The sequence below is a fragment of the Gossypium arboreum genome, chromosome 7 (assembly GCF_025698485.1).
Source record: "Gossypium arboreum isolate Shixiya-1 chromosome 7, ASM2569848v2, whole genome shotgun sequence".
NCBI lineage: Eukaryota > Viridiplantae > Streptophyta > Magnoliopsida > Malvales > Malvaceae > Gossypium > Gossypium arboreum.
Genome location: NC_069076.1, coordinates 104,730,474 through 104,741,539, shown reverse-complemented (window position 1 = coordinate 104,741,539; position 11,066 = coordinate 104,730,474). Strand labels below are relative to the sequence as shown.

General features: G+C 34.2%; 2 protein-coding genes across 2 annotated transcripts; one reads left to right on the top strand and one right to left on the bottom strand.

The window, feature by feature from the left end:
* The first annotated feature begins 1,637 nt into the window (after window positions 1-1,637).
* Window positions 1,638-6,485, top strand: LOC108452774 (beta-galactosidase-like). Its single transcript, XM_017750569.2, has 18 exons — window positions 1,638-2,013; window positions 2,374-2,469; window positions 2,562-2,674; window positions 2,791-2,857; window positions 2,966-3,058; window positions 3,150-3,293; window positions 3,467-3,555; window positions 3,627-3,732; window positions 3,821-3,908; window positions 4,018-4,136; window positions 4,226-4,390; window positions 4,470-4,645; window positions 4,739-4,848; window positions 4,964-5,073; window positions 5,154-5,264; window positions 5,397-5,507; window positions 5,607-5,812; window positions 5,890-6,485. Exons 1-18 carry the CDS (start codon window positions 1,816-1,818, stop codon window positions 6,002-6,004), a joined length of 2,217 nt encoding a protein of 738 aa, XP_017606058.1. The 5' UTR covers window positions 1,638-1,815; the 3' UTR covers window positions 6,005-6,485.
* Window positions 6,201-9,932, bottom strand: LOC108452785 (uncharacterized). Its single transcript, XM_053030935.1, has 6 exons — window positions 9,540-9,932; window positions 9,271-9,457; window positions 8,844-9,030; window positions 8,391-8,594; window positions 7,614-7,910; window positions 6,201-7,532 (listed from the first exon to the last, which is right to left on the bottom strand). The coding sequence occupies exons 1-6, from the start codon at window positions 9,744-9,746 to the stop codon at window positions 6,515-6,517; spliced, it is 2,100 nt and encodes a 699-aa protein (XP_052886895.1). The 5' UTR covers window positions 9,747-9,932; the 3' UTR covers window positions 6,201-6,514.
* Window positions 9,933-11,066: the final 1,134 nt, after the last annotated feature.

Below are 11,066 nucleotides of genomic sequence, written 5' to 3'. Positions count from 1 at the left end.
TTTAGGGTATAGAACGTAAGAGATTATTTTATCATGTAATTTCTAAATTTTATAGATTTTTTTTTGAAGTTACAAACGTAGTTACGTGTATAATCATAATTACAAATATAAGATATGGGTAAATATCCACTTACATTATTGTAAAATTAGAATAATTTTACGTCATTTCATATATTTTATATAAAAATTTTCACTCATAGTTTGGGTACAGAACATAAGAGTTTAATTCATCACATAATTTCTAAATTTTATTGATTTTTTTAAGTTACAAATATAGTTGCGTATAATTATACTTACAAGTATATATGGATAAAGATCCAACTCTCATATTTCACATTCCATTCATATAAATCATGCATGTTAAATTTGATGTAAATTAATATTTTTAATTATTTCTTTTATGGAAAAAACATTCAATTGTTCAATAAATATCAATATATATATATAGTACTTTAGATCGATAAGATGAATATATCATGGTCGGTTAAAAAATTTACATGCATGACATGTACAATTATACCGATAAATTTAATGATTAAATCGTTAAAATATTAATCGTACAAAGTGATATGAAAGGCACATTACACTCTCAATGAAGAGTACAAATTTGAACATAGAAAATAGCATTATTGATAAGAGTAGTCATGAATTTCGAACATACATCGCAAAAAATATAAAAGAAATGAATTAAATCGATAATCGAAATACATACTAATTGGGTTAAAACTATTAAAAAGAATTGTTTATTTCTTATAAACCACTTAACAATAATAATAAAACTGTAGATAAATATAGAATTATTGGTAAAAGAAAATCAAATAAAATTGAGAACTGGACAAAACAGGACAATATCTATTGATTGAAGAAAAGAGAAACAAAAAGCATCCAATTGCTCTTTTAAGCAAAACAATTGATACCCTTTACTCAAATAAATAAATGAATAAATAAAAGAATAAAAATAATAGTTTATGAATGGAATATACACACGTATATATGGATAAATGAAGAAAAAATGGAAATAAATATTTAAATAAATAAATAAAGTATACTGCTTTATTGGTACTGGTAGAATCTTTCTTCAAGTCACAACAATTTCAAAAGATACTACAACAAAAGCATTATTGTTTGCCCCTATTTTCACACGTACAAAGGTTAGGCACAACCTCGATCCAATTTAATTTGATCGTAAAAATTTCAATCACGAGAAGTTGAACTTAAGTGAATTAAATTCGGAATGACCCTAACAAATAACATTTGAATTTAACATGATTTGAACCTAAATGATTCAATCTCAAAATGATTTGAGTTTTCTAATCATGAAAATCGTAAATATTTTTAATAAAAGATGTAAAATTGATATATTGATTAAGTTGTCCTTACGTGATGTGATATATGATTAACAGAAAATAAACATATTAAATTGATAAATTTTAGCCAAAACTACTAATGATAGGATCATGATTCTTAAATTGAAAAAGGACTAAATGTCAAACTTATAGAAGTACAGGGACTACGAACATAATTCAACCAGAAACGGATGTTAAGTTTTCGTATGAGCGAGAGGGTGAAAGAGTTTCCTTCCCCCCACAAAAGGCAAAAATGTGGGCTCACTTTCTTTTTTATAATCCTTCAAACTCACTTATAAAAAGCAGTTGCAGAGGCACAGCTTCGCTTTGTCATTCATTCATAAACCAAAAACTCTTTTTTAACACTCTGCCTCCTTTCCCCATTTATGTAAAATTCATAAAAGCAAAAAAGAATAGAAAAAAAAAAAAAAGCTCATTGATTTCTTCAAAGTGATTTGTTTGTTTAATAATGTGGGACAAACACAACATGTTATCATCAACAACAACAAGAGCCAACATGTTGTTCATGTTATGGCTATTGTTTTCCTCTTGGGTTTTTTCCTTGGTTTCAGCCACTGTTTCTTACGATAGCAAAGCTATCATCATTAATGGCAGAAGAAGGATTCTCCTTTCTGGTTCTATTCATTACCCCAGAAGCACGCCTGAGGTATATATATACTCACTTTTTAAAAAATTATTTTTCATGTCCATTTACGGTCGGTGATCGGGGTATATACACTTTAACACCCCTTCACATTGGGTTTTCATTAAACCCTGAGTTGAGCCGGACCAAACTCCTATAACGGACTGTTTTCATGTCTGGTATATATATACACCCCAGAAAAACCCTGAGGTATATATATACACTTTTTCTTTTTTATATTTTTCATATATGTTTTACAATTCATGTTTGGATATATACATTTTAACAGCTTCTCCACATTGGGTTTTCATTAAAACTCGAGTTCAGTCGGACCAGACCCCTAAAACGGACTGTTTAATTTGCCATTTTTTGTTGCATATGCAGATGTGGCCCGATCTTATAGCAAAGGCTAAAGAAGGAGGGTTAGATGTTATACAAACATATGTTTTCTGGAATGGACATGAGCCTTCTCCTGGAAAAGTAATGCACTTTCATTCAGATTCATAAAGTTCATAACTTTTTTTTTCTTTCTATATTAAAATTTTTAATTTTTTCTTTTTCTTTTTTTGCAGTATTATTTTGAGGATAGATATGATCTGGTTAGATTTGTTAAGCTGGTCCAACAAGCTGGTCTTTATGTTAATCTCAGAATTGGTCCCTATGTTTGTGCTGAATGGAACTTTGGGTAATTATTGCCATTTTTACCAATCATATGGTTCGAGTTTTTGTTTGATACTTAAATGACACCGTTTCAAATCCTGTTATTGACACTGATACACTCTGTTTTTTTAAATGATTCAGGGGATTCCCTGTTTGGCTCAAATATGTTCGTGGTATTGCTTTCAGGACAGATAATGGACCTTTCAAGGTTGAAAATTTTTAAAATCTTGATTTTATTTAAATACCCTATTGTTTTTATTTATTTAATGATTTTATTAATCAAATAATTTAACTTGATGTTGACTATAATGTATAGGCTGCAATGCAAAAATTCACAGCGAAGATAGTCAACATGATGAAAGCAGAGAAGCTGTTTCAGACTCAGGGAGGTCCAATAATTATGGCTCAGGTTTTAAAAAAGAAAACTCATTTTATTTTTATCTTGATATTCAATCAAAACCTTTATTTTCATTTTTTTAATGAATTTTATCATATTACAGATTGAGAATGAGTTTGGTCCGGTTGAATGGGAAATCGGTGCTCCTGGCAAATCTTACACCAAATGGGCTGCACAAATGGCAGTCGGACTCCGGACCGGTGTCCCGTGGATTATGTGTAAGCAAGATGATGCACCAGACCCTGTGGTAAGTTTTTCAATGTCATAAGTTTCTTAATGCTTTTGCTTTTGTTAGTATACCCTTTTGAATTATTGTATCCTCTTTTCTTGGTGGGGTTTTGAACAATGTTGTTTTGAGTCCCACATCGATTTCTTAGTGCTTTTGTCTTTTCTAATATATATATCTTTGTACCGTCACAGATAAACACCTGCAATGGATTCTACTGTGAGAACTTTACACCCAATGCAAAATATAAACCGAAGATGTGGACTGAAAACTGGACAGGCTGGTATGTCAACGCAATTTTTACTTATACTGCCTATATGATTTTTTATTATGCTAATCCGGTTTCGGTTCTAGGTTTACGGAGTTTGGTGGTGCAGTTCCGACAAGACCGGCAGAAGACATAGCATTTTCAGTTGCAAGGTTCATACAGAATGGTGGTTCATTTGTTAATTATTACATGGTATATTAAGTTCTGGTCTCTTTTGTGTTTTTACTTGAGGTCACTGGGTTTTGTTTTTAACATTTTTTCAAACCTTTTTTTGGTTCAGTACCACGGTGGAACCAACTTTGGCCGGACAGCCGGTGGTCCCTTCATTGCAACTAGCTATGATTATGATGCTCCTATTGATGAATATGGTATGTCAATATATGCGTTAAAGATTCAAACTTACTTAATCAGAGAGCACCGTGCTGTGCTGTTCCATACCGTGCAGTTTCATGAATGGTTGTTTCCATCTTAAACCAGGGCTTACAAGGGAACCAAAATGGGGACATCTAAGAGATTTGCATAAAGCAATCAAATCAAGTGAAGCAGCTTTAGTTTCTGCATATCCTACAGTGACATCTCTTGGAAGTAAACAAGAGGTTAGTTTTTTTGCTGAGAACTCATCTCCCCGTTGTTTCGGTTCCGGAATTAGAAATTTCTCCTAATTGATGATTGTTTTTCTTCCTAGGCTCATGTGTTCAAGTCTAAGTCCGGTGCATGTGCTGCATTCCTAGCAAACTATGACACGAGATATTCCGTAAAAGTAAAGTTCGGAAATGGTCAATATGACTTACCTCGTTGGTCCATCAGCATCCTCCCGGACTGTAAAACTGCTGTTTTTAATACTGCCAGGGTAAGGAAAAGATATTGTTGCATGAAATTCAAAAGCTCTTTAATGTAAAATTTAACATTTGAATGCAATTGTTGCACAGATTGGTGCTCACAGCTCAAAGAAGGCAATGGTGCCTCTAAACAGAGCATTTTCTTGGCAATCATACAATGAACAAAGCCCCACTGCTGATGATCGAGAAGCAACTGTACATAATGGTCTCTGGGAACAAATATATCTCACCAGAGACGCGTCAGATTATTTGTGGTACATGACAGAGTGAGTAAGCCTACCCAAATGCGTATTACAATACCTTTGAAATCATATTCGATTTCCTTAACACCATTTCCTTTCATTTTCTTGTCCAACCAGTGTAAAAATCGACCCTAATGAAGGGTTCTTGAAGGGTGGGCAAGGTCCTATTCTCACTGTTTGGTCAGCAGGCCATGCTTTGCATGTTTTCATCAACGGTCAACTATCGGGTAAACCTGAAACTCAGACACTCTTCATTCATTACCCTCAACCCTAAACTTTAAACCCTAAATATAAGCAAAAACTTGGAACTGACCTTACTATCTACTCTATTCTTGTTTTCAGGTACCGTGTATGGCGGATTAGACAATCCAAAACTAACATTCAGCAACAATGTCAAGCTAAGAGCTGGGATTAACAGGATTTCTTTATTAAGCGTTGCAGTTGGGCTCCCGGTTAGTTCAGTCAGTTTTCTAATGTTGACTTTGATTTTTTTGATTTTCAATGATATATTGTTGAATTTCATATGTTTCAGAATGTTGGCACTCATTTTGAGACATGGAATGCCGGCATTCTAGGTCCGGTTACATTGAAGGGTCTCAATGAAGGGACAAGAGACATATCCAAGCAAAACTGGTCTTACAAGGTTTGTTCTGATTACTGCTCTACCAGACTGGAACTTTTTGAATGCTTGTTAAAGCATTCAAAAGGAGTTTAAGTTGTTGCAGTTACAAGCATGTCGATATTCTAATAGACAATGTCGGGATGATGTTTTCAGATTGGTTTAAAAGGGGAAGCCTTAAACCTTCACACTGTTACTGGAAGCTCTTCAGTTGAATGGGTTCAAGGATCACAATTGGTGAAGAAACAACCTATGACTTGGTACAAGGTTAGGAAGTTTCCACTTTCCATGTTTGATTCAATAGATACCATGTTTGACAGAATAGATCAAATCAGATATAAATATTTAACATCTATTGTTTTACAGACAACTTTTAACGCACCGGGAGGCAATGAACCGTTAGCTTTAGATATGAGTAGCATGGGAAAAGGGCAAGTATGGATAAATGGCCAGAGCATAGGACGCCACTGGCCTGGATATATAGCTCGAGGTAGTTGCGGTGCTTGTGATTATGCCGGAACTTATACTGACAAGAAATGTAGAACTAACTGTGGAGAGCCTTCTCAAAGATGGTGAGAAACTATATTCAGTTTACGTTAGATTCATTTAGCCGATTCAAAAGTATTGATGGTAGAGTCTATACTTACAGGTACCATGTTCCACATTCGTGGGTGAAGCCGAGTGGAAACCTTTTGGTTGTGTTTGAAGAATGGGGTGGTGATCCAACTAGGATTGCTTTGGTTAAAAGAACTGCAACTGCATGAAGAAGCTCTCAGTTGAAGCTGCCTGCAATTGGTGTCTAAAGAGATAGATTTGTGATAATGAAGTTCAGTTAGTTCATATTCAGTACATATATACTCAGTCTCCTTGTGAGTTTCAAAGGTAATTCAAGCTTTACACATTCCGTTACTGCAAAGAAGATATTGATTTGAATATGATAGAAGGCAATAAAGTGTGTGAATCAAGTGAAGTACAGCATACTCTGTTCGGCCAACAACAAATATTGGTTGTGAAATGGTCGGAAAAGAAAGCTTTATGTACATAGAGAAGCTATTATTTGTCTGATACAGCTTTATAAAGCATACTTAGGATCACTTTCTAATACCCAGGATTCCTCTAGCTTTTGCTGGAATCAAGTTATGCTTGTAAAGTCTTTAGAGGCAAGCAATTTCATTGCTTCTCCTTGTAAAAAGTAAATGGAAAAGTAATAAATCCAAGCATTTCAATAGCATTTTGCATGATGAATCCTTTGACGATGTTAGTGTCTCTTTGATCTATTTATTTGACTTGACGATTTTCTGATTCAAGTAATTGATGATATCATCTACATCTTTCTGAACTTGTAATATTTCCCGCCCTTGATGCCTCCATCGCTCCAGTCTATTATGTACGTCCCTTAACATCGAAACTCCTCCTTTTTCATTATTAAGCTGGCATAGTCTATTGATGCACTTCATTAAATACTTCCTAGCCTTTACTTTCACCTGGTAAATAAAATCTATCCCACTCTCTTCAGTCTTGAAAAATGAAGCAGATATACTATCAACAGCATCTGTCAAGCCAAAAACAAGACAAGCACCTGCTAAAACATCTTTTTCACTACATTTGTCAATCCAGGTAGTTAAGTCCTCCCTTTCAGACTTATGTTTTATATGTCTTAGTCCGGCGTGCATAGTTTCCCTTGGCTGAAGTATTTTCCCTGTTGCAGCATAGTGCAGCAGAAGTTCACATCCATTCTCAGTGATACAACTGGGGCAACCAATCAATACGCCTAATAGGATTCTCCTTAAAAGAACATTTTGCTGCAGGTTAAGAACATAGAATGCATTTGAATCAGCAGATGCAGAACCATTGATGGTTGTATTACTACCATATTCAAGGTACATTTTTTCAGTTTCATTGAGCCAGATCCCAATCATTTGACAATCATACTCTTTTGCCTGAGCATAACCCTCCATCTTGTTATGAACTTTTGGTTTCTTAAGTTTCTTCTTGCTTGTAGCTCCTTCTTTGTTGGGCATAGCTAAGTCGAATTGTTTCAGACCCCAAGACAGAGATATTTTAGTCAAAAAATCAACTAAAAAATCCTGATTATTTTTACTAGTGGGACTCAGAATCCAGGCAATATACCTTGCAGCAAATGTAGACAATGATTCCTTATCATGTACTTCTCCAACTTTGGGTGAAAATGAGCATTTAGCTTGAAAATTCTTCTGGAGAGTTTTCTCAGAGAAGAGTAAAACAGAAGCAAAATAGAACCAATCAGGAAAGTCTATTGCCAAAGCCCTGCAAGGAAAATATTTCATCTTAAATTTTTCGAGTAAAGAATACGCTGGGAGTGGGGGCTAACCACTTTGTATTGGAGTTTACCAGAGAGATTTGTGATCTATGCTCTGAACTGCCACTGCTGTCGACTTGATAGCTGGACACAGTTGTTCCCCACCAAGAGATACTAGTTCACTTGTGGCATGCACTAAATGTATAAAGTTTTCAACAGAGAAGGCTCCAACTAAAATCCTCAATAAATGGTTCTTATTTGGGAAATATGCATTAGAAAATGGTAGCTTAGATCCCATTTCCACAGATAAGCCCCACCATGTTGGTCTGGAAATTACATCCAAAATTGCTGCCACTAGTCCAGCCAGAAGATCTAGTACAAAAGCCAGACCCCTGTGTTAAAACTAAATTAATAATGAGGAAATGCTTGTTAATTAAGTTACACTAGATGAAAACAAATACAATTAATGATATAACACATCTTACATGCTATCTATTAGTCAAAATGTATTGTCAATAGAATCAGCAAACTGTAAACAACTTTTAAGTTCCTTGGAGTTTTCCATAACATGCTTCCATTACAATATCTCAACATATTATGAATAAATCATAATGATCATCACAGTGGTGAAAACAAAAAGTGCATAACATATACATGAAAGAAGAGACAATTCAAATCTGCTTCTATACACCTCCTAAGAGACAAATATGTACTTGTAGAAAATGAGAGCAATCAGGTTGTTGGAAATTATTTATGCTATAAGTAATGTGGAACCAATTGGAAAACACATTCTGAAAATAATTAGTGCATCCAACAAAGATATTAAAACAATAGTCACAAGAAACTGAAATATATGTGAGACGGGAACTTACGTTCTAAGAAACCAGTTATGCAATAGAGCTCTGGTCTCGATAAACATAACAGGAGAAAGTGCCAAGCATATTATGATGGCACGCCAATCCATTCTCTGGTGAAATTCCTCACTCAAACAAAGGAAAGGCCTTTCTCTGGTATCTTGTAATATCTTTGAAACAGCTTGCTTTAGAGTTAGGGGGTCCAGATACCAGAAGAACAACCTGCTCAAAGAATAAAACATAAATCTTTAGAACAATAACTTACATAATTCAACTAAAACAAAACATTTGAGCACTTATATGTAAAGTGGTAAATAGTAGTAAAAAGTCTATTAAAATATGTAAATCAAGCTTCAATATACTTCTCACTCTTCCCGTTTTCCCCTTATGCTAAGTTTATCAACAGTTAACCAAGAATTAAAGTTGGTTAACTTCTGTATAGTGTAGTAGCAATTTTTGTTCACAACGAACCTCAATGGTAGTTCCTCATTTTCGAGGGACAGTTCAGCAGGTAAATGACAATGCAACTTGGAAACAGCAGCACTTCTTCCTTCAATTGATTCTACAAGAATAGGTTTATGCGGGGATGAAGACAGATAGCAAGATGCCAAAACCGCTACCCTTAAAACAGCTCGTAACAGCAAATGAGAAAATAACCCTGCAAAACAAAGATCATATTATGTGACAGGTAATGAAATCCACCAAAATCATAGAATAAACAAGACAAAATATTTCAATCCCAAATCTAAAGAACAAATAATCAAAAGCATATTATTTCAAAAAATAAAAAGGAGGTTCCACTCTCCAAGATCAATCTTCTTAATCCTCCACTACTTTATTTAGTATAATTCAAATAAATTTCAAACTAGTAATAACAATGAAGCATAAAAAAATTGACCTTTTCCTTGTATCTTTGCGTGAATGTTGTTAAACATTTCAACCAATTCCACGCAATGTAGACCCAAATTTGAGCTATCTATAAGCAAAAACTCTTCATTTTGAAGCCGCGAAACCTTGAAAGTAACCGAAGATGACAAAACGCTGATGATCGTCTTCACTAAATACTCGATCAGTGAATCGAAAACCTAAGGGAAATAATAAAATTTAGGCAATTGGGTAATCTCCTATTAGAAACCCTAAAAATTACAAATTTGTATGTGAATTCACCTGGGGCGACTTGAAACACATAAGAGATAGAGCGGTATCCAAAACCCTAAGCTCAGAATTAGGGTTTTCATTGAGGTTGAGAGATTGGTTTAGCTTCGAAATCGAGAGATTGAGAGTTTCCTCTTCGTTTTCGCGTGCGTTGATCGGTAATTGGAGGTGAAGAGCGAGTTGAGCGAAGAGATCGGTGATTGATGGCGTCGTCGCCATGGTTTTCCGACAATCAGACGGCTGATACAGTGACGGGCGATTGATGATGATGAATATAGCGGCGGAGGATGATGGGATTTCCCGCCATAATTGAAATGATTCTGGGCCTTAGGTAGTTATCAATGGGCTACGCAAGGGTGGTAAAGAGGTATGTATGGAAAATTTGTGGTTTAGTTAAATTTCCTTGTACTTATGGATTTATGCGGATTTATCCACTTTTATTTGATTAAATTAAAAGTTTATGATTTATTTGAAAGTTGAGTTTAAGTTCAATAATTTATAATGTAGATTATTTAACATACATTATACTTATTATCTCTAAATGTGAATTACATGTTAGAATCTATGATAGTAGTGATTAATAGTAATTTCTTTTCTATCTTTAATATGTTGGAACGTTTAGGAAAATTTTATAATTTTTCTATATATTTTAAAATTTATAATAATTAAAGAAAAATAAAAAGGGTAGGGGTCAATTGAGAAAATTTGTAATGGTTGACGGGCTAAATTTGTGATTGTACCTAATTTTTAATAGAGTTAACGAATAAAATTAACAAAGGGAATGAAAATGAGTAAATCAAAAACTAGAGAGATCGACTTTGAGAAAATAAAAATACAGAGATTAAATCCATATAAATCAATAAGTAGAGGGACTATCCTCAAAATATAACCATTAAACTATAAAGTTATAAGTTAATCCAATAATTGCATCTTGATCCTTCCAAAAATTGATAATTTAATTTTGGTTTAAAAAAATTAGGTTGTTAGCACCCAAAGGAAAAATTATTCACTTGTGTTAACTATGCCGACATGACTAGATCCATGTTGTGATAGTTTTAACATTAAGCAATGAGATAAAAATCATATAAAAATATTTAAGTAATGATATTTTTAATAAATATATTGATATATGTTATAACCCTCCCACGAATAATGACATGTAGCAAGATAAAAGGCCATCCGAGGGATAAAACTTCGCCAGCTATCAACGGAAGGAACACCAAAAGCTTCACCTCCAATCCTAACCACCTAAATAAGTGGGAGGTAGCTATTCAAAGAGGTTGACCATCCATTTCTCTAGACTCCTGGCCTTTTGATAAGAACGTGATCTTTTTGGTCACCAAAATACATGGGAGTTCAATTGCTCTGTACTACCAAATCAAAATGAATGATAGGATCCATCCAGTCATAGACATGACTCATCCCATTGAAGATATTTGCCCCATGCGTCCTGCAATGATTGCTTAATGGCAAGTTGAACACATTAACATCACCTTACGCGAGACACTGTCTATAAATACCCCCATAAGATGATGAAGA